The sequence below is a fragment of the Vulpes vulpes genome, chromosome 2 (genome assembly GCF_048418805.1).
Source record: "Vulpes vulpes isolate BD-2025 chromosome 2, VulVul3, whole genome shotgun sequence".
Classification (NCBI taxonomy): Eukaryota; Metazoa; Chordata; class Mammalia; order Carnivora; family Canidae; genus Vulpes; species Vulpes vulpes.
Genome location: NC_132781.1, coordinates 37,420,369 through 37,447,689, shown reverse-complemented (window position 1 = coordinate 37,447,689; position 27,321 = coordinate 37,420,369). Strand labels below are relative to the sequence as shown.

The following is a 27,321-nucleotide window of genomic DNA, read 5'->3' as shown; positions in this document are numbered from 1 at the left end:
GCAAGCCCCATTTAAAGGAGACTAAGTTTGAGTCACTTTTTCTATGTGTGTTTTAGTGTGCCAGGACAGCCATACTTGGAGGAGCCCTACCCAAATATCTGCTTCCAGGCTTTCTTGACCACTTTACAGTCTCCAAAATCATCTGATATGGATGATATCACGTTTTGCATGGTAGGTGGGGCTACCACTGATCCTTGTGAATGTTACAGAGATGTCTAGAAGCAGCAGTAGAACAGAAGCTGTTACTAAAAAGTATAATTTGGTTGCTGCATTAGTTTTGTCTAGAGATAATAGGCATACATGGAATATTTAAAACTTCCAAAGATGGACATTGTATCTTTCAAAGTTAAGTTATAAGACAGTTTCTGTTTGGGCAGCCCCGGTGGCTCAGCGGTTTGGCGCCGCCTTCAGCCCAGGGCATGATCTTGGAGACCCAGGATCGAGTCCCATGTCGGGTTCCCTGCATGGAGCCTGCTTTTCCCTCTGCCTGTGTCTCTGGCTCTCTCTCTCTCTATGTCTCTCATGCATAAATACAATCTTAAAAAAAAAAAAAAAGTTTATTTTGTTTTGCAGTTCTGGATTCTTAAAAGTATTTTTTTCCTCCTGACTATAAAAGCAATATAATTTTAGACTAGTAACTTTTATTTTATTTGTTTATTTTTTTAGAGAGAGAGAAAGAGAGAATACAACAAGGCGCAGGGGGCAGGAGAGGGAGTGAGAGAATCCCAAGCAGGCTCCACACACCCAGTGTGTAGCTTGATGTGGGGCCCAATCTCAACCCCGAGATCAGGACCTGAGCTAAAATCAAGAGTTGAATGCTTAACTGACTGAGCACTCAGGTACCTCTAGTAACTATCTATCCTTTTGATGGTAGGGAAAGGAGTAGATTTCAACAGTATGTGCAATAGTATTTCTTTTTAAAAGTTTTGATGCAAATATGACAATGTATTACCATGTTTTAAGTTCAGGGTGACACATAGCAGAAATTACAGATCTTTGACGCTGAAAGCTCCTCATAGCTCCATGCTCAGATATAACCACCTGGAACAATTTGTTCTGCAAGTCCCCAAATATTTTTTTTCTCTATGTAAATAAGCATATTTTATAATTTTCAGGTGGGGTCATATTAAATATGCTGTTTTACAACTCTCCTTTTTAAAGTTAATATTTCTTGGGCATCTTTTCCATACATGTTGACGTACCTCATGCTTTCTAACTGCTGTCGCTGGGAGACCTTGGGCAAGTTACTGAACTTCTTGAGCCTCCATCCCTTCTCTCTGAAATGGGACAAATGATGCAATTTCCTTGTGGGGTCCTATGAGCAGTATATGAAACACAGCATTTAAAGTGCTTGGCAGATGCTTGCTGATACTGTGGTTGAATTTCCCATGTAGTAGAGGAGGGTCAGCTTCTTACACCATCATTGTTGTAACTGATGGAAATGGAATTTCTTCAGTGTTTCTACTATTTCAGAAAAAAGGCTATGGTTCACATCCTCTCCATGGGGGGAGTATTTCTTAAGGGTGGTATTTCTCAATGAGAATGCTGAGTCAGAAGGTCAGTCTGGATCAGAATTGCCCTCTAGAAATCTTCTCCCACATACATGCCTTTGCCTTTAAGATCTAGTGAGGTTCCTGCATCAGAGAGCTTCCCCGCTTCCCATCTCCACTGCCACTTTCTCATCCCTGTCACCTTCTTTCCACTACACACCTGCTTTTTTTTTTCTTGCTCACCATTTGTACATGCTAGCTTAAGAACATGTACGATAAGACCACTCTTCTTTGATGAAAGCACTCTATACTTCTAGAAAATAATTAGTAGTAGCTCATCAGATCTCTCTCCTCTGGATCTTCATTCTTTTTTCCTCCTTTTGAATGTTTTTGTTTTTTTGGTTTTTTGGTTTTTTTGTCATCTAGAGACTTTTTCCTCTAGCCTCAGTGATGGTAGAAAGTTGATCCCTGGATAACCACATTTCCTTTACCTTTAAACTCATCCTCTTCTTTCCCCTAGTTGTTACAAAATGCATTAAAAGGCATACAGTCTCTTCTAAACGGGGGTAAGATGAAACTGACACAGACTGAGGAACTTGGAGCTCTTCTGGCTGTGCTAAAGGTAAGGCATTGCCCTTTAAACCCAAGTCCTCATTATGGCAAGTGTCTTTCCTACTTTATACCCTGGCTGTAAAGACCACTTTATATCATCACTCCAATATTTTAGGAAAGATCATTCAAATGTTATATTTTAGGAGAGATCATTCAAATGTTCATATACAAGCATACTTAAAATTAAGAACTGAAAAACAGTTTTAACTAATGTTTCAAAATTCTAAAACTTTATTTATGAATCTTAACTTAGGAAAAGAATAGGTTATGATCTGTAGATAATTTAATTTCAGATCGTCTCAAACCTGTTTGTACTTGAAAGAAGAAACCAGGGCTTCCCTTTGGCTCTTGCCCCATGCAGTAGGCAAACCAGTCAGGTTGGTGTCAGTAGGCTGCATGCTTTGGCTTCTGAGCCTGCCGGTCAGTGGGAAGGTCAGATCAGCCTCTTTGGGGACCCACCTTTCAGTTCAGTCAGGAAGCGGCCTCGGGTCAAAGCCATCCATGTATGATAACCTAGCTTGATCATGACTAAAACTTCAAATCTTTACCTGTCCTATCTCCCAGATAGATAGACAGCTGGGTCTAGACACAGATAAATGAAATAATGATAGATTGGTTAAAAATTATAGATAGACCACAAAGAATTGGATAAAACAGGTTGGACAAATTTAAAAATTAATAAATAAAAAAATAAGTAAATAAACTAAAATCAAACTTCACCTAATCTAGACAGACCAGATCCATCCAGATGAGATTAAACTTTTCTATAAGCCCTGAACCTCCAAGGTATCAATTTTCTATCCATTTTAGTTTCCTTAATATGCTTCTACACATTAATCTGTTCATTGATGTGATGTAGAACATGGTGAATCATTCTATTTTATGATTAGTTTTATGTGTGTGTTTTCTTAATCATCATTATTAGAAGTCTATGTTTCATGGACTCCCGGGACTAAACATAGAGCTGCCGACGGTCTTATACCCCACTCCACTTCCTCAGTATGATGGGCGACCACCTGTCAAACCACAACAATCTGAATCTAGCGCTTCCGGACCAACTGCGGTATGCTTCTGTCTGCTTAGATTTAAATTGTAGATTGTCTTTAATTGCTTGTTATATGTGTTTTCTCTGATTTGTAACATGACTTGTGCCAAAGGCTCCCCTTGAATTTGGCTTCAGTTTAGAGTTTTTAGCATAGTGAATTTAAATTCATCAGACTGCTGAAAATACCAGTTAGAGCGTATTATACTTCTAAGATGTCTAGACAGTGTAGCAGCCATAACAGTGGACATTCACTTTATACCCAAAGCTGCATATCCTTCGTTCCCCAAATGCTTAAGACTATAGGCAAACCAACGTTACCAATTACCAAGGCTAATTGGTGGGATCCCTGGGTGGCGCAGCGGTTTGGCGCCTGCCTTTGGCCCAGGGCGCGATCCTGGAGACCCGGGATCGAATCCCACGTCGGGCTCCCGGTGCATGGAGCCTGCTTCTCCCTCTGCCTGTGTCTCTGCCTCTCTCTCTCTCTCTCTCTCTGTGACTATCATAAATAAATAAAAATGTATTAAAAAAATAAAATAAAATAAAAGGCTAATTGGTAAATATTGTAGGTCTCTGTTTCAACTGCCAAACTGCCCAGCCTGTCCATATAGCTGCCATCTCCCTCATGTTCCCACTGGAAAACCTAGAGCATAAAGATAATACTGGCCATGGGATTACATCTAGAAATGTATCAGGTATTACCTATAAAATGCCTGTAATTAGAAATTCTTTCATTCATTGACTTAGGCAACATTAACTGAACATCGCATTAAGGATATAGACTCTGCTTTTTTGGAGTTTGGGAAAGAAGAAGAAAGTGGATAAATAAAAATACAATGCAGTATTGTGATTTCTTTCATCAGAATATTCACAGGGTACTCTGGGATCACATTCAGGGCACCCAATCCAAATAGAGGCTTAAGAGGGGGCTTTTTAAAAGTTTGGCAGGCAGACTGAGACTTAGGAATGAATAGACTACAAAAAGGAGTCAGGCTTCCTGCATGGAGCCTATTTCTTCTGTCTCTGCCTCTCTCTCTCTCTCTCTCTCTCTCTCTGTGTGTGTGTGTGTGTGTGTGTCTCATGAATAAATAAATAAAATCTTAAAAAAAGAATACAAAAGGAAGGAAAGTATTTTATTTGGAGGGAACAGAAGGTACGTAAGCATAGAGATCAACACAGCCCATTTGTTAACCAGTAGGCTAGAGTGTCAGGTGTGTGCAGGGAAGGCTGGGACACGTGGTAGCAGAGGCCATATCATAAGGGTCTTACACAGTACGCTAAGGAATTTTTATCTTACACATGGTGGAAACAAAGACTCTCGTATAGGGGAGTGAGGTGATCAGATACACATCTTAGAAAAATCACTACAGTAACAAGTAAAAGGGTTTGAGTCTAGAGCCTTGTTAATAATCCAGAAGAGAAGGGATGAGGACCTTCCTTACTCAAAGTCAGGGACCTTGAGAATTCAGAGGGTAGCACAAAGATACATGGAAAGGAAGTAGGAGAAAGGGAAAAAAAAACCTGGCTTTTACTTAGTATCTATAAAGCCCCAGTGCCCTAACACATGCATTGTATATGGTGGATAAGCATCTCTCTACTACATCTAGAGTGGCGCTTGCTATGTATCTTATCTGGGAGAACTGAGAAAATTGTCACTCAGGTCGTTTTCTATACTTTAATTCTCTTGTGGCTGAATGCTTCCACAACTATGGCAGGAAAGGTGCCCTTAACCCCATACTTACAGATGAGGATGGTTAGGCTGAATGGAAGGCTAAGTGATTTGCACAGAGTGACAGGGAGAATATAAACTCGGGCCGCACGCATGGCCCTGGTGCATGTACTTTATGCCTTGTTTCCTATGGCCCAGTAGGGTGTGTGCATAAGCGCTTTACTACAGGAATTAAGTGCCACTTTTTTCTCTTCTCCTCTTTTCTTCTTTCCTCATATTGGGGACATACTCAGTAATTATCAAGTGGGAAAGGTACCAATAGCTGTCATATATATGTTTTCATTTGCTCCTAAAATCAGAATAAAAAGAAAAAATCAAAAGTAAAATCAAAGAAAATCCAGCAAGGAGAAGAGGAAGAGGAAGAATCCAGCGGTGAAAGAGAAGTAGCCCGTGTTCCTAGCTCGGGCAGAGAACACATGCATGAAGGGAACGCTCCCCATTCCTCCCCGCTCGGAGGCCAGAGTTTACCGGTGGAGGGAAGCGCTGCAGGAAAAGACCGAGTCTCTCCGCCGTTCCGTTCTGCCAGTTGGAAAAGGGTCAGCAGTAGTGAGTCTGACTATTCTGATGCTGAAGGAGGCATGCAGAGTAAAATGAGGTAGTAGTATTTGGTTATGTTGTTATGCTTTATAATCTGTGTTGCTTCTAAGTTTATAACTTTGTTTAAAAACCTGACCTGTAGGGATTCCTGGGTGGCTCAGTGGTTTGGCGCCTGCCTTTGGCCCAGAGCACGATCCTGGAGTCCCGGGATCAAGTCCCTCGTTGGGCTTCCGGCATGGAGCCTGCTTCTCCCTCTGTCTGTGTTTCTGCCTCTCTCTCTCTCTCTCTCTCTCTCTCTCTCTGTCTATCATGAATAAATAAATAAATAAATCTTAAAAAAAAAAAAACAAACCTGATTGGTATGTGGGATTTAACTTGAAGATTCGTTTATGTGGGGCTTTGCCTTACTCTGCGTTTTGCTGTGTTTCCTTCATCTGCTTTGTGTATGTGGTTCCTCTGCCTGGAATTTCCTTTCACTCGGTTTGCCTTCTTGCCATGTTAACCACTACTCCTCTTCAGTATGAGCTCAGCAGTCACATCCTCTGAGAAGTCTTTTCAGTCTCCCTACCCCCTGCCCAATTCTGGCTTATTTTTGTGACCCTTTGACTTATCCCTGCCTTAGTGTTAATCACAGTGTGCTGCAGTTATCTCTTTAATTGTCTTGTTTCTCCCACTCGTGAGCTCGTCAGGGGTGGCTTTATGTCTGCCGGCCTCAGCCCAATGCCTGGCACATCCTTAAGTACTCCAGGCATGTTTGCTGGATGACTAGATGCTCTGCAGTGTTTTATATCTAGCAGTAGTTTCCTGATGTCAAACTGTTGCCCTTTTTCTATTGTTGACTTTATTAACTTGTTATATAAACTGTTTTAACACGTTTTGATTAGGTATTTTGAAAAAAAATATTTTTTTATTACCATGCTGGCATCTATACCTTAGGGTTTATTCAGAATGTTGAGTTTTCAGTGTATCATTTGAGTTGGCTGAAATAAATAGCCTTCCATGTCTATATTTTTTAAACTTAATATCAAAAGACTTTTTTCTTCCTTCTCTTGGGCAGGTCTTACCAAGCCAAAGTTCGCCAGGGAGCATTAGCTTGTTTTCTTTCTACTATAAAATCAATAGAAAAAAAAGTTCTCTATGGCTACTGGTCAGCCTTTGTACCTGATACACCTGAGCTTGGCAGCCCTCAGTCCGTGTCCTTGATGACTCTTACATTAAAAGATCCTTCTCCGAAGGTAAGAGCATTTAAATTCTCAGTATGATACTAGGAAGAAGAACTTTACACATCTTTTTTATTTTCTCTGCCTTACCTGGTCTCATCTGAATATAGCTGTCATTAATACCAACCCAAGTCCTGTGTTGAGAATCAGTGGACAGGGAGGAGGATGGAAGTGGGCCCATGTGAATAACAGGTTGAGAAAGATCATAGTGAGATGGCCTCCTGCCCAGGGCTTGCTTAAAGCCTGAGCACACTGAGTTAGAACTTCAGTGTCCAAAAAAAAAGAAAAAAGAAAAAAAGAAAAGAACTTCAGTGTCCCTTTTGAGCTACACTGAAGCATCTGTGTGCATCCTTCCCTGTGATGAAAATGTTGATTGCCATGGTATTTGTACTAGGAAAGAACAAAAAGCAACTTAAGTATTTAGTGGAATATCTTGGTCTGCAGTGGTTATGAAGGATATGGAAAGCTTAGAAAAATGTTTATGATGGGAAACATAAGAAAACTTTTAGATGACCCTTCAAATGCTCTTAAAGGGTGAAGAAAAAATAAATGGGCTTCAGTCGTACACAAAAAAAATTTGCAAATACCCAATATCCTGAGTAGTTAAAAGCAGCAGAAATTTTTCCGATTGACTGAATCAATAGCAAATGAGGACCTGGGAGGAAAAAGGGAAATGAATGGTAGCAAATAAGTCAGTAATGAAGCCATTCTAGTAATTGAAAGGAAAACTACCATAAAAGTTAAAAGTACATATATTTGAAGAGCCTTCAGCTGAGGGGAGCTGCTGGCAGTAGCCGAGGAGATGGTGCTGTGGAGCAAGTAGCAGGCCAACTAAACCACCAGCTAAGGGTGCAGCTTCCCAGCTAAGGGGATGTGAGACATGTGAATATGGGGTATGAGTACAGAGAGTTTATGGAGTCAGATCTCATGAAAGTGGATTAAAATCAGTTTCATGATGTTTATATATCTTTATAGTTGTAAATGTTTACATTTGACTTAGAGTGTCATTAGAAATTTTACATACTGCAAAATACTCCTTGATTTGAGTATCTTTCAGATATGTTCTTGCTTTTTAGCTTTGGTGAATGCAAGGAATGTGGTAAGAAGAAAAGTTATAGAACTATAAAACTTCCTCCTAAAGATGTCCTAGATCCAGTACAAAAGCCACATGAAGGCCCTAGAGAAATGGAAAAGAGTCATCATCCTTAAAAAGTATTAAAGAAGGTCGAAGTAATGATTAGAGTTTGTGGGTTGGTTCAGTATAATGGCAAGTGAAATTATTGTAATCAGCAACTTTGTAGCAAATTTTAGGTTACAAAGGTGTAAATAAGTGTGACAGTCATGGTCCACAGTGCGGCTTAGCTTCTGCATATTTCTGCAGACTGTCCATGTGCACCAAGACGTATACTAGAAGAAAGTATATACTAGAGAGGCTTTTTACAAAGACTCCTAGAAAGCTATGTGCAAAAATAAAAAGATGTAAATGGAATGGAGCAGCATTCTGCATTGATCAGAGCTAGATTAAAAGGTACAGCCTTGTGTAAAGGCTGAATGGTCATCTGCTCAAAGGCTCATTGTAAGTGTAGAGTTGGGTGCCTAAAGTTTCTCTTAGCCAGGATGAAATGTGACAAAACAATAGCACATCTTGTTGAAGTGCAGTAATGATACGACCTAGGGTAGATTCACTTGGAAGCACAATTTTCACTGGTAACACCGAGAAACTTTCCAGAGAGAAATGGACAGAAGAAGAGGGGACTGGACTCTTCCATTCAAAACACTGACAATAGATTATTTTCAGGAAGTTGCAGTATGAAATGCTACAGTGATTAATTGCAAAGGAGAAAACTTACATATTTCTTTTAGGATTTGGCAGCAGGGCAGTACTTGGGAATTGGTCACATTTTTATATGTTGGAAATGTGCTTCAGAAAGCACATCCTGTATGCCAGACACACGGAGCAAATTATCAGTAAAAATACCATGATTAATTTATAGATTTCTTCTATGTAAAATCCTGAGGTGTTACAAAAAAGATTATGTATATCAAGATTTGATCTAAGGAACAAACTGTGGGACATACTTTCCTCTTGGTACCTTGAGAATTACCCTGATTTTCAAATACCATGATGATTATTTTTCTTTTGGAGAGCTATGAAATGTGGAAACAAAATCTAGAGTAATAGCATAACTATGAAAGGGAATAAAGCAAGTTTTTAAATATCATGAACTAGTAGGTAATCAGGTTTTCTCTCATAAGGCCAACAAAGAACAGATGACCTTGGCTTGGATATCTCCAGATCTAGAGACACTGATGTAGTGTTCAAATGCCTCCACCCTAAAGGCAACCAACTTTGGGAATACACTCAAATAAAATTAACGTTGAATATGGGTGCAGAATAAGCAATCCTGGGATGAAACCAAACAAGGGAATAGCCAGGTGTATCAAAACCTCACTGCTATCCACTCCCAGAAAGATTGAGACCAAACATAAAAAAAGGAAAACATAAGGATTGACTGAGCTACCTTAGCAAATATTTCTGCCATACACATTAGTAGCAAAAAGAGGGAAAGTGCTTTCCTGTTTCATTACCTTTGAACAAGACTGCCTGTCCAAAGAGGTGAAACTACCCACTGGTGAAACAGAGCACACTGACATTTATCACATTGAAAAGACCTCAACCATCATTGTTAATATTCTGACAATAAAAACTTAACAAAATGAACTCTCTGGAGAGCTGCACCTCTTATGGTTTGTTTGCACATCAGTAGTTTCTGCTGAAAGTGCTGATCAGAACTGATAAATAGTATATTAAATATTGATATAAGACCCAGTGAAGCAGAACTTGAATGATTCAGTGTCATAAATAGCTTTTTTTTTTAGCAAGATATATTAAACAAGGTTTAAAGGAAAGTAGAACTAAGAGAAGTAGAATTTGATATAAGATCACATTTTTTTACATAGATTTCATACCTCAGTGATATATTTCAGTGACATTACTTTTGTTTTCACCTATGATGGTCACGGATATTTTTTCCCTCTTAGGATATCAAAGTTAATTTAGCTAAAATTTTTTTATTTTTGAGCATTAGTTCATCTCTCTCCACAACTTGGTTTTTAATTGTAATTGATTTGTGAGCTGTTTGGGGAATCATGGTTTTTAATTGCCATCTAAAGAAATGGAAGTTTAGCATAACATCTATCTTTTTCAGTTCAGATCAGCCATCCAATCAGGTGTTGGGAAACTATGTTTTTGTAAGACCTATGAGCTAAGAATAGTTTTATGCTTTTAAATGGTTTTTAGGGACGCCTGGGTGGCTTAGTGGTTGAGTGTCTGCCTTCAGCTCAGATCGTGATTCTGGGGTCCTGGGATCAAGTCCCGCATCATAAAAATTATATGAAATTCAGATTTCATTGTCCATAGTAAAACTTTATTAGAACATAGTCCGATTTATTCTTCATTTAGTGTCTCTGCTACTATGGCTGGGTGGTTGCAACAGAGACTTTTAGGCCTACAAGGTCTAAAATGTCTAAAATATAAAGTATGTGCTGCTGGTCCTTTGCAGAAAATGTTTGCCAGCCCTGATCTAAGTAATTTTTGAGTCAGCTGACTTGTGACTTGTGCATGAGTTCTTTCTCGCTGTCTCTCTCTGTCTCACACACACACACACACACACACACACACACACAGAGGCACACAATTTCTTAATACCTTGTCAACTTCCTAACTTCAGCAATGATGCTTAATTCTGGAGACTCATATTGCTATACTATAAATTTATTCTCAAAGCAGTCAATTTTCAGTTTTTTGTTTGTAAGTCCACTCTACAAAAGGCATGCATAAGTGACATATTCCTTGTTACTTGGAGGTGATATAGTTGATGTTTTTCTGGAAAACCTTTTTACACCAAAGTTAGAGATGCTTCATGATGAGCACATACTTAGATTCGAATTATAATGTTGATTCTTCATTTTAAAAATATCTGACAGTGTTTAATTGGCATTTTGGGGGTACAGTATTACATTATTAGCCCTGCATTTATCACCTACGTTACATTTTGGTTAAATTGGCTTTCTTTTTATTTCATTTTTTTCTTTCATGCTTTTTAAGACCACGGAATCATCGAGTACAAATTGAAAGTCATCTTTTAACATTATAAACACAGTCTTAACTCCAGTGAGCCTTTTCCTGACACGCACAGTAGACCATTGACAAAGGGGCACATACTTTCCTCTCTATCCCTCAGCTTATAGTTAATGATTTTCCTTTATTTGCTTATCAAAGACTCACTGCAGGCAGCGTTTGTTTTGACACCTATGAATGTTTCTGAAAAGTTGGATCACTAATGATGCCCACTAAGATGAATGTACATAAAGTTCCTGATACTCTCTTTAATTAACTTTGAGCACTCATGGATGCATCAGGAAAGCAGAGAAAGCAGCGTGTTTAATGTAAAACAGACTCCATACTCATGTATTTTTTTTTCTACCCCATGAGTATTTCACTGTCTCTTTTCACTTGTCCTTATGCTTGAATAAACTAGCCTCTAATCTTTAAGTTATTCTTACATTCATGATTTCAGGTTTTCATACTGTGGTGTAGCTTAGACTTATTCCTTACCATAAGAAAACCTAACAGCAATGTGATGGAAGTGCAAGTGGCCTAGTTCATGGCTACTGTTAGGACCTGCTAGATAACCCTACTGCCTCTGTTTTCCTAAATGATTGGAAATACTTTGAAAATTAAAAACAAAAATAGGAAGAAGGGGATTTAACTCGTGATTAGTAACTGATTGGAATCATCCTGAAATTTCAGACACGTGCATGTGCTCTGCAAGTTTTATCTGCTATCTTGGAAGGCTCAAAGCAATTTCTTTCTGTTGCTGAAGATACCAGTGATCACAGAAGGGCTTTCACGCCCTTCTCCGTAATGATTGCATCCAGCATTAGAGAATTGCACAGATGTCTTTTGTTAGCTCTGGTGGCCGAATCATCCTCACAGACCCTTACTCAAATAATTAAGGTAAGCATGCCAAGTTACCCATAGGTTCTGGAGGGTTTTCTCTGCTTCAGTTTTGCATAATGTTTTATGCTTTCCAAAAGTAATTTGACTTAAGAATGTAACTAAGTAGTAATTTTACTTAAAAGATATCCTATTTGGAAGTCTAACTGGTGATTTTATTTAAAGCTACCCTATTTATTTAAAGCTATCCTGTTGTGCCTACTTATTTGATCTTACCCATAATTTCTATATGTCCAAATAAATGATTTACTAAAATACTCCTATTTTTAGTATTAAGTTGTACCAATGAGAACATAAGTACTATTCCCCTAAAAAAAAAAGGACAAAAAAGAGAAAAACTGATTTTCAAATGAATATGAAGACTTTGCTTTTTAAATTAAATGCTATAAAGTTTTGTGTCTCTGCTCTGGCTTAATCAGACCTATTGATAGGCTATTCTTTATTTTGCAGTGCCTTGCAAATTTAGTGTCAAATTCACCTTATAACCGTCTGAAACTCAGCCTGTTGACCAAAGTCTGGAACCAGATAAAGCCTTATATCCGCCACAAAGGTTGGTGGTAGTTTAAAATCAATTGCTTTTTTATTTTTTTATTTATTTATTTATTTATTTTTATTTATTTATGATAGTCACAGAGAGAGAGAGAGAGGCAGAGACACAGGCGGAGGGAGAAGCAGGCTCCATGCACCGGGAGCCTGATGTGGGATTCGATCCCGGGTCTCCAGGATCGCGCCCTGGGCCAAAGGCAGGCGCCAAACTGCTGCGCCACCCAGGGATCCCTCAATTGCTTTTTTATATCCATCAAATGTAGATTGTTAGTTTAAAAAAAATTTAAGGCATTTTTATAGCTCTAAGATATCTCTACTTGTTCTCATGTTTTGGGGAAATCAGCTATTGCTAGAAACCCACTTTTGACCACTGAGCCCCAATGGACACCACTGGAAGGAAGAGAGAGAATTAACTGTAAGGATTACTAGTTCTTTACTACTTCGGTACAGTGACTTTAGAATTAGGGATGAGGCAAGTGTGGGGGTGTGGGGGCAGGCTCTGATATATAATGCACAGTTCATGTCCTTCAGGCAAAAGTAAGGATGGATAGGGGTGACCAGTTGGTTAAGCATCCAACTCTTGATTTTGACTCAGGTCAGGATCTCAGGGTCACTATGCCGGGGCGGGGTGGGGGACGGCTGAGGGGGGTGCAGTTTGCACTCAGTGGGGAGTCTTCTTGGGATTCTCTCTCCCTCTGCCTCTTCCCCCACTTGTGCGTATGTGCTCTTTCTCTAAAATAAATATTTAAAAAAAAAAAAAGGATGGATGGATAGTCACATAGACATCATCTTTTTAGAAAAAAAAAAAAAGAAAACTGGAATATAAAACCTAACTTCTTTAACATTGTCTCCTCTGAATTTCAGATAAAATTCTAGAACCTCAAATCCCCACTGACACAGAATCTTATTTCTTATTATTTCCTGGCTTACTCCCACACATAATATATATATGCTGTAATACTTGCATGGAGAACATTTGTTTTTCTTTTGGTTGCAAGCTTTAGGATCAGACCATATTTCAGTAAGTTAAGTTTTTCGGTGAGAATTCTGGTACTTGAAGGAGGTGGTAATGTTTCTGTGACATCATGGAAGAGCTAGTGGACCTGGAGTCAGGCTGAGGGTCTGCAGCCCATATCTGTTTTGCCATCTCATAATTGCAGCTATCAGAACCCTTGTTTCCTCCTAACAGGAAGAAGTAGACCCACATCATATAAGATATTTATAAGGCTTAAATGAGTTAATGATGTGTAAACTAAGTCCAATTCACTTGTTTTCCCAATGTGTAAAAGGGGACCCAGAAAGGTAAGCCTTGCCTTGGGGTCTCTTATCATGTCAGTGGCAGAAGTAAGATGGAAACAACCCACGTCTTTGGGCTTAGTCCCTTGCTCTTTCCACTGCACCAGCTTTTCTTTATGTGCAAACTGAGAGCAGTAGGTCATGTCTCAAAAGTCCTTTCCAACTTTGCATAGTGGCAGTATCATAGCCAATGAGGTTTATCCGAAGCGTGATTATTAATCAAAAGCCCCTTCCAAGTATCTGGCTTGATCTTCCAATATTTTTATTATTAAAATAGTCAAACCCACAGAAATATGAAAGAATAGTATAGTGAACATCAGCCTACATCTACCTAGATTTCACAGTTAACATTTGTTATGTTGGCTTTGCCTCCATCCACATATATGCATCTGTGTATGTTTATGCATATACGCGTATAAATATATTTTTGAACCATTTGAAAGTCAGTTACAGACACGATATTTCATCCTAAATATCTCAGCATGAATCTTTTTTTAAGAATAAAGACAATCTCAAAAAAAACCACACCACTATTCTCGCACCTAAGAAAATTACATTGGTTCCATGCACCTAAGAAAATTATACTGGTTCCATAATACTGTCTGGTATCTACTCCACGTTCAGATTTCCCCATGTCTCAAAAAGTCTTTTCCTCGACTTTTTTCTTTCTTTTGTTTTTTTTTTTTTTTTTAAAGATTTTATTTATTCATGAGAGACACAGAGAGAGGCAGAAACATAGGCAGAGGGGAGAAGCAGGCTTCCTATAGGGAGCCCATTGTGGGACTCGATCCCAGAACCCCAGAACCCCAGGATCATGACCTGAGCCAAAGGCAGATACTCAATTACTAAGCCACCCAGGTGCCCCATTTCCTCATTTTTTGTAAGCACTTGAGTTCATTCTGGGTTTATGCATTACATATCATCATGTCACTCTAGTCTCTTCTAACCTAGAACAGTCCCGTCACCCCTTTCTTTCTTTCGCCACGCTGATTTACGGATGAGTCCCAGACAGTTGTCTTCCAGCACGTTTCACATGCTCAGTTTCTTTACAGTGTTGTTGAACTTCTGTTTGTGTCCCATGTATTTCTCTAAGCTGGAAGTTAGGGCTAGGGATTTAACTTGATAAAGGTTAACCAAGGATGCCCTAGTTCTCCATTGCCTGCAGTGGTAATTACAATCTCTATGATAGCTGTTTCCACAGTGATAGTGATTCCCACTAACTTTGACAGATGTGAATGTTCGAGTGTCAAGCCTCACTCTTTTGGGAGCCATAGTCTCCACTCACGCACCTTTACCTGAAGTCCAGCTGCTTTTACAACAACCCTGTTCTTCCGGACTCAACAATAGCAATTCAGCGACTCCCCACCTCAGCACTCCTGACTGGTGGAAAAAGGCCCCCTCAGGACCCTTTCTGGAAGAAGCAGCAGTTAGCTCCCCAAAGGGGACTTCAGAGCCCTGCTGGCTCATCCGACTCTGCATTTCCACTGTTGTATTGCCCAAGGAGGATTCCTGTTCAGGTAGCGATGCTGGCTGTGCGGCAGGAAGCACCTATGAACCATCCCCTATGCGGCTGGAGGCCTTACAGGTAAGAGGTTTCAGCTCCTCATTTCTGAAATGGAAGAAATAATTCTGCCTTCAAAGGATGCTGGATTGTGAGAAGTGAGTCCATGAAAATAATGTAAAATGGAGCCACAGGGCAGAGGTGTTAGGGGAAGTTGTATTTTAGGTGTGAGTGCTCTATTATTTTGTTTTGGGTGGAGGTTGGGAGAAGACTTGGTTGTAAATATCAGATGCATTCCTTTTTGTTGCAAGCCATTTTAGTCACCTCTGTTTTTATGTGACAGGTGGGTATGCTAGATGATACAGTAATTTTTTTTTTAAGATTTTATTTATTTATTCATGAGACAGAGAGAGAGAGAGGCAGAGACATAGGCAGAGGGAAAAGCAGTCTCCATGCAGGGAGCTCGATGTAGAACTTGTTCTCAGTACTGCGGGCTCACGCCCCAAGCCAAAGGCAGATGCTCAACTGCTGAGCCACCCAGGCGTCCCATGTTGATACAGTAATTCTGAAAGAAATTGTACAGTTCATCTTTGATTTCTGCAGCTTTAAGTAAATCTGTAACTCTCCATAATTTCTCTTTCATCTTTTGTCTGCTTAGAGACTACAAAATAAATGCTCCTTCAAAGGAAGAGAACAATCTTAGGTTAATGTACTCACTTCTTCTGTACTCAGCTGTGATCTAAGACACGGGTTTGGTTCTGCACTCTGCTGCTAATTGTTGGATTGATATTAAACATGCCCTTTAGCCTTTAACTTTTGCAGCCTTAGTTCCTTCAATTGAAGTATTCAGTTAGTCCTTGCCTCAGAATTGTTCCCAGCTTCATTAATGTCGACAATCTTAATGAAACACATTTCATAAATTATAAAGCATCATGGAATTATATGATATAGTGAATTGATTTTAGTTGTAAAGATTATGGTGGTTCATTTCATTTAACATTAGATCACTGCCCCTGGTTAAGTGTGAGTGATTTCTGAAATCTTAAAGCACTTTTCTGGATATTGTGGCCCCACATTGCATTCAGGTCTTGGCGTGTATTCTCTTTGCAGGTGTTAGCTCATCTGGCTAGGGGCTACTTTTCAATGGCTCAAGTGTACTTAATGGAGCTTGGAGAGGTGATTTGCAAGTGCATGGGGGAAGCAGATCCATCCATTCAGCTTCATGGAGCAAAGGTAACTTTCGTGAAAAGTCTCCTTTTTTCTTCTCTTCCTTTATGTTGTTCCCTCTGCTACATGTCTGTGTATTCTGAGGTTTTTATAGAGGTTTCAGGTAGGGAAAGTCATACATTCCTTTATTTTCAGCTCTAATATAAACCCAAAGAATTCATTTGACAGTATACTAACAATATATATCTGGTGATTTTGTTCCTGAAAGAAAGCCTCTGACATAGGAATTGCTAAGATAAGAAAGAAAATTCAGTTGGAAATTAATTTCCCCTTGATTTGAGGTCATCTCCAAACAAGTGAGGTTTCCTACCTCCATGCTTCTAATACTGGGCTTTGATAATCTGTTTCCTTTACCTCGGCAGCTTCTGGAAGAACTGGGTACAGGCTTAATACAACAGTATAAACCAGACTCTTCCATAGCATCTGATCAGAGAGTTCCAGTCAGCTTGGTAAGTACATGTCAGTTCACGGTTTTCTCCTTTCTTAGTACTTCAGTCAGATTTGAGGCTCAGTGATAAAGTGAAGGAAACAGTATAGTTTCTTCCACTGTCAAAAACTAGTTTATAATCTGTGATGACATGATACTAGCATAAATAGGATTTATTTGGGCTTCGGTTTATTTGCATTTCAGTGTGTGGTCAGATTATGTGTAATAGAGAGCCAGCAATTGAAACATCAATATTTCTTCTGCATAAAACCTAATTTGGTTGTTCATCCTGCCCAAGAGGCAGACTGAAATAATGGGAAGAGCCAAGGATTTGGAATCAGAAGGCATGAGATCAAATGTAGGGAGCACCATTAATGGATGTATGAGCCTAGTTTCCTCATAAAGAGGAATAATAATCTTTAACTCCTGGGGCTGTTGGAAGATTGAAATGTAAAGATGCTGGCACATAGTAAGTGCTTGATAGATTTCCATTCCCTTAACTCCCTAACCACTGCACCCCCCTAGTTCCTATTAAAGTCCTGTGATCTGAGGTTGTTTCTGCTGCCCCCACACTGGCAGGCCTTTAGAAGAGGAATATGTGGACCTCTTAAAAGTGATGGCTTTTCCTCCTATCCTCCTTATCCTGCCTGTTCTCTTCCCTTTGCAATTTCCATCATCCTTGCAAGGAATTAGGGATACCTAGCCCTAGTCATTTCATGAGACTGCCATAAAACTGAAATGTCACCATTCACAGGGAGGTGAGTTGAACTTTGCTCAGACAGACCTGAGTTTGCATCCAGATGTCCCCCTCCTGCTCGTCAAGTGACTTTAGGCGAGACTCATCTGTTCACACTTGGGTATCGTTTCACCCATTAAAAAAAGATACAGAGACACCAGGTTGAGCATCTGCCTTTGGCTCAGGGTGTGATCCTGGGGTCTGGGATCGAGTCCCACGTCAGGCTCCCTGCATGGAGCCTGCTTCTCCCTCTGCCTGTGTCTCTGCCTCTCTGTCTCTCTCATGAAAGAATAAATGAAATCTTAAAAAAAAAAAAAGAAAGAAAAGAAAAGATACATTTTCTATATTACTTGTCAGTTGCTGAGTAGTAGATTATACAAAACATTTAGCAGCTTAAAACAATATATATCCTCTTACATGGTTTCTGTGACACAGGAATTGGGAGTAGCTTAACTCAGGTCTCCCTGAGGTTGCCGTCAGGATCCCAGGAGGGGCTGCAGTTACCTGAACTTGACAGAGGTTCGAGGATCTTCACCATGGCTCACTTATTTATACCTAGCAAATTAGTGCTGCTTTTTGGCGGTGGGCCTCACTTCCTCCTCCCCATGAGGACCTCTCCAGAGGACTGCATGAGTGTCTTTTTGATACAGTGGCTGGCTTTCCCTGCCAGAAAAACAAGAGAATCAAGAGCAAGACAGAGGGGAAAAAAAAAAAAAAGAGCAAGACAGAAGCTGCAGTGTTTTTATGACCGTGCTTTGGAAATTTCATTGTCATTTCCATAGCACCCTACTGGATACACAGGTCAGCCCTAGCCACTGTGCGGGCAAAGGGCCACCTCCTTAACATAGGAGGTGAGAATCACTGTGAGCCATCATACCTGTCCAAAGTCTTCTGGTTTGGGGTGAGAAAGGCCCAAATTGGATTTTTAGGAGCTGGGATTTAGGGGAGGACAGAACTGTGCTGTGGGATACATGGTAAAACTCAGGACTAAATCCATGGGGCAGAAAGTTGAGATACCAAACCACAGATAGGTTTGCAAATGCACGTGAATCCCCAGGTTTTTAGAACACATGGGAAAGAAAGTCTTCTAGGTACTCTTTGGAGGCCTCTTGAGAGCCTTAGAGTGGAGCTCATTCCTCAAAGTGCTCACAACAGAGCCCCCTGTTCAGTTAAAGAGTTGCCATTATGCATCAGGCTCCAGGTGAGGAACTTCACACACAGCATTACATTTTACTCTCACCTAGACTCTGCCAAGTAGACAGCTTCACCCTGTTCTACTGAAGAGGAACTGACAATGAGACAGGTTCAGTGACTTGTCCAAGGTTGCAGAGATGGGATGTAGCCACTGAAGGATCCAGCCCCAGCTCTGACTCTGGATCCTGCGTTCTTTGGGTTCTGGTACCAGCCTCTGGGCTCTGTGGGACCCTGACGCCATCCCTTCACACCTCAGTTTCCTTGTGTGAAAGTAGAGATAATGACTCTACTTCATTTAATTGTGCTGAGGACTGCGGTGGATAGATGCACTGAGGGCAGCGCCTGGCATATGAGATGCTCTCTGGAAAACTTGAGGGGCCATGGCTGCTGCTGTTACCGCCATCCTTTACCCCCTTTGTCATGATTGTCTTCTCTGGCCGCCTGACTGTAGCAGACCATTTTCTGGTCATTAAAGTAGAAGGAGGCAGTCATTGTTTTCTGAAGTTCCTTCCATTGCTGTAGAAGAAGGACTAGCAGAAGCACTTAAAAGAAGCCACTACTTTATATATATATATATTTTTTAAAGATTTATTTTTATTTATTCATGATAGAGAGAGAGAGAGACAGGGAGAGGGAGAAGCAGGCTCCATGTCAGGAGCCCGACGCGGGACTTGATCCCGGGACTCCAGGATCGCGCCCTGGGCCAAAGGCAGGCGCGAAACCGCTGAGCCACCCAGGGATCCCCGCCACTACTTTATAGAAGGATATTTCATTACTACAGCCTTCTGTGGCAGTCTGCATTGAGTTGGTTCCATTGTTGGTTCATGGTGGCGGTTTTAACTGTGGCCCTGTTCCAGGTGGTGATGTTCTGGACTATGATGCTGAATGGCCCTCTGCCTAGAGCCCTGCAGAATTCCGAGCACCCAACTCTGCAAGCGAGCGCCTGTGATGCTCTGTCTTCTATCCTGCCCGAGGCCTTCAGCAGCCTGCCGGTAAACTGAGGAGTACTTGCTCAGCCCTGAGTGCCCACCCTCCCCCCACCCTGCCCCAGCATCAGAGCTTCTGTTTGATTCAGATTCTTTTTCATTATGAGCCAGTATTGAACAGGCTGAGAAAGGGGGGCTTAGTCTACTTGAGTCTGGGGTGAGGGCAGTGGTACAACTTAAAGTCCTGGGAAGAGCCTTTCCTCCCTGTGCTTAGAGGGTGGGTGGTGGAAGGCAGGCGAGAGGCTTGGAAGTCAGAGACATTTCAGAAAAGCTTTCAAAGCCAAAAGTTAAGACCTGGATATAAATCTGCACTCTTATTCTCTGTCTCTCTGATGATCTTAACTTCTGTAAAACTGAGTTTTATCATCTGTAAAGTGGGCACAATGTGAGGAATGACATGAAGTGTGTGATCATACTTGGCTGGTGCCCACTGTACAGGGTATGCAGGCTGTTCCCCTTCTTTAGTCCCTGGTGGCATTTGTGTCTGTTCTAGCTTATGAAGGAGGAAAATGCACTGACCCAGTTCACATAGTGGTAAAGGTTACTGGTCACAGATGCTGTGTGTGCCCGGCACCAAGCAGGCACTCACCTCATGCCTGGGTCCAAAATGAATCTCTGTACTCTGCCAAAGTCGTTTCAAGATCTCAGTTGTGTTCAGCTCCTGAATACAAACTCAGACACAGACGTGTCACATTCACCTGTTGAGAACAGTGGCTCATAGTTCTTCTGGTCTCACTTTTCCTTTGCCAATCTTTCTCACTGCAGAGTGACAGGCAGATTCTGTGCATCACCATGCTGCTTGGGCTGAATGACAGCAAGAACCGATTAGTGAAAGCTGCGACCTCGCGGGCCCTTGGAGTCTACGTGCTTTTCCCTTGCCTCAGACAGGTCAGAGGGAGCCTGTACCACCCTCTGTGCCTCTCATGGGCCAGAGTCATACTGGTTTGGGTGGATAGAGAGCTCCTGAGTGAGACAGTAAACGATGTTACATTGCTTTTGATCTGGTTTCTTTAATCGCTACTAAAACATGGTAGTGCCTGTAGTTCATTTATTTCCAATTACTTAGCACATTACCCCAGACTAAGAGAGACGGGAAAAAGAGAAATGGGACATTACCTTGTGATAGTAATAATTTAGAAAGCTGATAAAGTTTTTACTAAGAAAGAAAGAAATTTCTCTTTCACTCTGTGACATTTATCTCTCTGAGAAGTGTGTAATAAATAGGGTGTATTTTAGAAATATATTTCATTGTCAGCATCATTTCCCAAGGTAGAAATCAGTGTAAGCCCAGAATTCATAGATAACAGTCACAGACTAGGTTGTAAGATGTTCCACAAGAGCAAAATCCATAGGCTCCTTGAATGTGCATGGCACATCCTGAAATCATGGAAGACCTTCCCCTGGGATTTTTAGTAGATGTCCAAATTGTAACATAGTAGAAGAGTAAATTGAGTAAATAAATTTTGATTTTCAAATAGAGATTTGTGGTAAAGGCTTATATCTTTCTCTGAAAATGAATTTCAGAATTTTCAAGGCAGCATTGTGAGCTCATAAAGTAACTACAGTGTTTTATCTTCTAGGATGTCATATTTGTTGCAGACACAGCAAATGCAATATTGATGTCACTTCAAGACAAATCTCTGAATGTCCGGGCCAAAGCAGCCTGGTCCTTGGGCAACCTGACAGACACTCTGATTGTCAACATGTAGGTGACTCCGCTCACTTCTCCCTAGGTGACTTCTGAGGCTTAGGTCCCCAGGAGGATATCTTACCTCTACTATAGAAGAACTAAAAGTAATTCTCCCATGTTGTATATCAGTCTTCCTGCTTTGTTTTATATTTCTTCAAGTAATAAGATTAGGAAGTTATCCTTTATGTATGTTTGTGTATGTATATATATTTAATACTGTATGCTAAAATAAGTAATATATCCACATTATAAAAATGTGGAAAATATAAAAGTAGAAATTCAAAACCATAGTATCGCTGCGTTTTTAAATGTCAAATTTATAATTTTTTAAAGTAATGTATTCACAGGTTAAAAAAAAATTGAAACAGTACAAAGGGGGTATTCATTATGAAGCCTTTCTCCTACCTCACTCCCTTCCCTAGAGGCAACTGTTGTTCCTCGTATACTAGCATCCTGCTGTTTATTGCTTAGCTCTCACATATGATGTGTATAAGCATTCTCCTGACTCTTTTTTTTCTCCTCTTTATAAATGTTAATTACTATTACACAGCCATTACTGCACTGTGATTATTTAACCGTTTCCTTGTATACGAACTATTTGCATTATTTTAGGGTTTGATATGCAGTGAACATTTTTGTGCACAATATCTTTATTTTGAGATACACCTTTTGGTCACATTCCTAGATGTGGACCTACTAGGTCAAAAGGTATAAACTAAATTCTTGGTATAATCTAAACAGATTTTTTGAGCTGTTTTCCCAAATTTTTTATAGTTATACTAAGTGAATGTATGTGTATATGTGTATACTTAACTGGGTTTTACCATTTAACATGTTTTGCCTGCTTTGGATGGAACAGGGAGACACCAGACCCAAGTTTCCAGGAAGAGTTCTCTGGTCTCCTGCTCTTGAAGATGTTGCGATCAGCTATAGAAGCATCCAGGGATAAAGACAAGGTAGATTCACAGCAAAACCTAGTGCTTCTCAGGTGGATACATACTATATTATAGTTTTATCCCACCAAGTTTATCCCTGTTCAGAGGAGATTGAGAGAATACTTGGTATGATGTGGCCTACTCTACCTTGCATAGTATCTTTTCTGTTTCCTGTCTCCTGAAAAATATCAGTGCTTTTGTAATACTACTCTGTGATCTCTCCATGTTTGTTTTAATTTAATATGATCTATTTTTGTTTTGTTTTTTCCAAAAAATCTTTAAGTGTCAAGTTAGAAAGATGAGCAGCCCTTGGCTTTAATAAGTTGAAAGTATAGAAATGGGCTTTAGGGCAAGTCAGACATGGTTCAAAATCTGGCTTGCCCTTTAATGGCTGGGTGATGTTTGGTGTATTATTTAACTTCTGTGAAGGTCAGTTTCCTTATCTTGAACATGGAAGTCATGACCTCTACCTCAGTGGCCTCAGAGATGCCTTGTGTCAAAGCACCTAGCATAGCCCCTGACCCATACTGAGTGCTTAATTTAGCACAGTGATTCTGAAACTGGGAAGCCCTGTGTGGGACTAATTTGTTCAGAATCTCTGGGATTAGGGCCTGGGAATTAGTTTTTGAAAAAGAAAGCTCCCCAGATGATTCTAGTAGGCCACAAAGGTTGAGACTTGGGAAAATTGCCAGACAAGAATTTTGAAGCCTGGCCTCTCCTCACCTTGCTGCAAGCTAGATTTGCCCTCTTGCCCCTGGGCTTTCCATGCCATCTCTGCAAACTTAGGATAGACCTCTCTGAAGTCTAATCTAAAGATACCAGTGAGGACCTATGGAGAACTTCACCTTTCTGATGGTACAGGCTGTTTACCATGCAAGTCCTTTCAAGAAGCTACAGCTTTATAGGCTGCTTGTGTTGTTGCTTTAAGATGTCCAAGACTTCTGGGTTTTTTAAAGCTGAAATTATACTTCCTGTAACATCTCTTTGGCAAAGCAGATTTCTAATGCTTTTTTTTTTTTTTTTTACATTTTATTGTAGGTAAAAAGCAATGCAGTCCGGGCCCTTGGAAATTTGCTTCATTTTTTACAACCATCTCATATAGAAAAGCCCAGGTTTGCTGAAATCATTGAGGAGTCTATCCAGGCCCTGATTTCTACTGTTCTAATTGAAGCTGCCATGAAAGTCCGATGGAATGCCTGTTATGCAATGGGGAATGTCTTTAAAAATCCTGCTCTTCCATTAGGTAAGAAAGTCTCAAATGAACTAGGGGTGGTGGAAGGGGAGGTGGGTGGGGGGTGGAGGTGACTGGGTGACGGGCACTGAGGTGGGCACTTGACAGGATGAGTACTGGGTGTTATTCTATATGTTGGCAAATTGAACACCAATAAAAAATAAATTCATAAAAAAAATAATAACCATTTAAAAAAAAAAGAAAGTCTCCCTTTTCTCTCTGGTAGAGAACCCTAGGACAACACACACCAGCCTACATTGTTATTAAAGATATTCCTTAATATGTTACTTATCACAGTATTAGAAAAAAATGGAAATGTTCTGAACACCTAAGTTTAGGGGAATGGTTGAGGTAAATCATAGTGTATATATTCAAAGGAATCTCTTAGAATTATGATTACAAAAAGTTTTTGATAATCTTGGGAAGTACTTCTAATGTTAAGAAAATTAAAACAGGATATGAAATTGTTTCTACAGCTTGATCTCAATAAATGGGTAGAAAAAAGACTGAAAGAAAATTAGTGTAATTATTAACAGCAATTGCCTCTGGAGGGGACAATGAGTAGGATTTTTTTCTGATTTCACTTACAAAAGTGTATGTTGTTTTAACAACGGGGTAAAAATGAAGGAGAAAAAGTGGCACAGTAAAAAGGGTAGAATTTGTAAATCCCGTGTGAGCCCTTGGTACTGAAGTGGGCTGCTGCGTTGTAGGAAGCCATCTAAGTAATGACTTGCTATGTGTCGTGATAGACCATCAGTGGCTAATAGCTGCTTAGGCAGATGGATTGTGGCTTCCAAATCCCTTCACTTTCCTTACCAGCATTTGCCTTATATGTTTGTCTCAGATAAGGTTTGAAACAAGGTAAGTTCCTGGAGAAGTTAAATCCATCCTGGGCCAGTAGACCATGCATCAGGTTAGGGAAATCTGGCCCTCCTCCCCTTCACTGCCAGGAGCTCCCAGCCAGGGAGCACCTGGCTGGCTCAGTCAGAAAAGCATGTGACTCTTGACTCTTGATCTTGAAATTTTGAGTTCAAGCCCCACATTGGGTGTAGAGATTACATACATAGACAAATAAACTTTTTTTTTTTTTTTAATTTTTTTTTTTTTTTTTTTTATTTATGATAGTCACAGAGAGAGAGAGAGAGGCAGAGACACAGGCGGAGGGAGAAGCAGGCTCCATGCACCGGGAGCCTGATGTGGGATTCGATCCCGGGTCTCCAGGATCGCGCCCTGGGCCAAAGGCAGGCGCCAAACCGCTGCGCCACCCAGGGATCCCTAGACAAATAAACTTAATAAAAAAAAAAGAGAGAGAGAGAGAGCTAGCTTCCAGCCTATTCCAGCCTAGCACTAATGGAGAAGTAGCTTCTTAGCTTTTCCATGGAGGAAATAGCCTAACATGAAATAGCCTTTGGAGTTGGAGCTCATTAAGGTAGGTGTCTGCTTGCATGTCTTTAAAGGCAACAAAGAAAGGGGGAGGAGGTGCTAAGAGAGTTAAGGAAGCTGAAATCTATTCTCTTGCCCATCTTGAGGAATAAGAATACCCCCCAAAATGGAGTGATAGCTCTGATGAGAAAGAAAGCAGGCTAATCTCCTGAGACCACCAAGAAGGGAGAGACAACAGAAATCTGGGCATTATGTTTCTCAGAATTAAGACAGTTGCAGGTTTTGTTAATGTGAGTTCTCTGTTCCCCAGTCACTTCCTAAATAGTATTTTCTTTCTCTTTTTCTTTTTTTAAAAAATATTTATTTATTTATTTATTTATTTATTTATTTATTTATTTATTTATTTATTTATGATAGATATAGAGAGAAAGAGAGACAGAGATACAGGAGGAGGGAGAAGCAGGCTCCATGCCGGGAGCCTGACGCGGGACTGGATCCCCAGACTCCAGGATCGCGCCCTGGGCCAAAGGCAGGCGCCAAACCGCTGAGCCACCCAGGGATCCCTTTCTCTTTTTCAATAAAATGCATGACTTGCTATGTTCAGAGCAGTGTCTGGATGCTAATCTTGGTAATGAAATGCTCTTTTGTCAGCATGAACAAGGCTGGCATAACAGTTGTGCAGTGTACACAGTGCTCAGAAGCATCCGACTGAGAGAACAGGTGGGGCTACAATTCAGTCTGTGCTCCTCCCATCAAGCCTTATGCCCTCAGGACAGCCTCTTCCCACAGAAGAAGCCTCTTTCACAGTTGCCAAACTCCCCATTTAGAGTAACAGAGGCCCTGAGCATGCAGCAGGGTTGTTTAGGGAAATGAGAAGTTTGGGAATCAGTACTTGGCCCCTTCGCCAGAATCCCATAGTCAGCACTGATCACCCTAATCTATAGGGTTAGTGTGAGAATTAAGTGAAAACATAGTGATTAGCTTGAGCACTAGTGTGTGTGCTTCCTCTGCCCCTCTCTTTCTCCCGTTTATTTTTAAGCCTTCATTTGTTTCAATGCCAGTGGATTCTTTCTAGGAACAGCCCCGTGGACCTCCCAGGCCTATAACGCCCTGACATCAGTTGTGACATCATGCAAGAACTTCAAAGTACGCATCAGATCTGCCACTGCCCTTTCCATCCCAAGCAAGAGAAAGCACTATGGGTCTGTTGACCAGTACATTCAGATCTGGAATGCATTGGTCACTGCCTTACAAAAGAGTGAAGACACCACAGACTTTTTGGAATTCAAGTACTGTGCCAGCCTACGGACCCAAATCTGCCAGGCACTGATTCACCTATTGAGCTTGGCCAGTGCCTCAGACCTGCCCTGCATCAGAGAAACCCTTGAATTGAATGGGGACATGGTTCAGTCCTTTATCCTACAGTTTTTAAAATCAGGAACAGAGGGAGAGGACACTGGAGCACCCCACAACTTGCATGAAAGAGACCAGCTGGTCAGAACAGCCTTGGAGCACATAAGCAGTATCCAGGCACTGGCTGGCGACACAGCCAAGAGGGCCATCATGGGCTTTTTAGAAGATATCCTCACCATTTACTGTGACTTGTCTGGATCACAAGTAGCGCTCCCAGGATTAACAACAGATCGGTGAATAGTCCACCATACTTCCAAGTGTCAAGTGGTAATAGAAAGACCCAAGCTTGAGTATCAGATATGCAGGATATAAGTTTAGGGATAGAAACAACCCACTTGCTTTTATTTAGAATAGGCCTAAATTTTTCTTGAAGGGCTCAACCACTTTAGAGAGTGGTTCCATGGCACTGGCCACAGTCCAGATTGTTGGAGCCTCTGACCTGTGCCGCCAGAGCCAGAAGACAGAGTTGAATGTGGGCCAAGCAGACTGGGCGGTTATGAAGCGCATTTAGCCTGAGAAAATAGAGACAAAAAGCAAAAGAATTTAGGAATGAGAATGTTGTGTGTTGTGTTTCTGTGAATTGTTTTTCTTTTATAATAAACTAATGAAAAATAGTGTGCCTAATCTCCTCTGTTTTCAGATCAAGTTGCATTTATAGAAAGCTTCCCGCAGAGCTGATGTTCAGCCAGTTTGCATTGGTGTAGCTGCTTCAGTCGCTAAAATACTGCAAAGTTCCTTACAGGTTGGTAACAGCTACTGCACTGAGCTCCCCAGGACCAACCCCAGAACCACCCCCGCCGCCTCCCTGCAATCCACTTAACAGAAGAGGATCCTGGCTTGCAGAGGCTGCCAGCACGGGCCTCTGTCTGTTGCATCCTGGCCGTAATGCCGACCTCTCTCCATTGCCTGACATCCCTGAGGAGACTGTGGCCCCCGGTACTAACTTTATGGTGGTTCTACCACTTCTGAATGTTTGCCTTAAAAAAGAATTATTTAATTTAGATGATTAGAAAGAGAGGTTTTTAAATTGTATTTTGATAATGTCTAAGCAATTATAAAAGTCACTTCTCAGTGAATTATTTACATTTGAATTTACATTCATTTCT

General features: G+C 40.7%; 1 protein-coding gene across 2 annotated transcripts in view; it reads left to right on the top strand.

Moving 5' to 3' along the window:
- The window catches only part of HEATR6 (HEAT repeat containing 6), a 34,436-nt gene extending 7,607 nt beyond the window's left edge, over nucleotides 1-26,829 (top strand). For both annotated transcript variants that reach the window (XM_072747687.1, XM_025996124.2), the window contains 16 exons: nucleotides 57-171; nucleotides 2,011-2,112; nucleotides 3,028-3,165; nucleotides 5,173-5,468; nucleotides 6,468-6,645; nucleotides 11,444-11,650; nucleotides 12,101-12,200; nucleotides 14,722-15,077; nucleotides 16,104-16,226; nucleotides 16,583-16,669; nucleotides 19,435-19,569; nucleotides 20,329-20,451; nucleotides 21,144-21,268; nucleotides 22,113-22,209; nucleotides 23,227-23,431; nucleotides 25,878-26,829. In XM_072747687.1, the coding sequence (XP_072603788.1) occupies nucleotides 57-171; nucleotides 2,011-2,112; nucleotides 3,028-3,165; nucleotides 5,173-5,468; nucleotides 6,468-6,645; nucleotides 11,444-11,650; nucleotides 12,101-12,200; nucleotides 14,722-15,077; nucleotides 16,104-16,226; nucleotides 16,583-16,669; nucleotides 19,435-19,569; nucleotides 20,329-20,451; nucleotides 21,144-21,268; nucleotides 22,113-22,209; nucleotides 23,227-23,431; nucleotides 25,878-26,452 (2,962 nt within the window). In that variant the 3' untranslated portion in view covers nucleotides 26,453-26,829. The remainder of the gene's footprint in view (nucleotides 1-56; nucleotides 172-2,010; nucleotides 2,113-3,027; nucleotides 3,166-5,172; nucleotides 5,469-6,467; nucleotides 6,646-11,443; nucleotides 11,651-12,100; nucleotides 12,201-14,721; nucleotides 15,078-16,103; nucleotides 16,227-16,582; nucleotides 16,670-19,434; nucleotides 19,570-20,328; nucleotides 20,452-21,143; nucleotides 21,269-22,112; nucleotides 22,210-23,226; nucleotides 23,432-25,877) is intronic.
- Nucleotides 26,830-27,321: the final 492 nt, after the last annotated feature.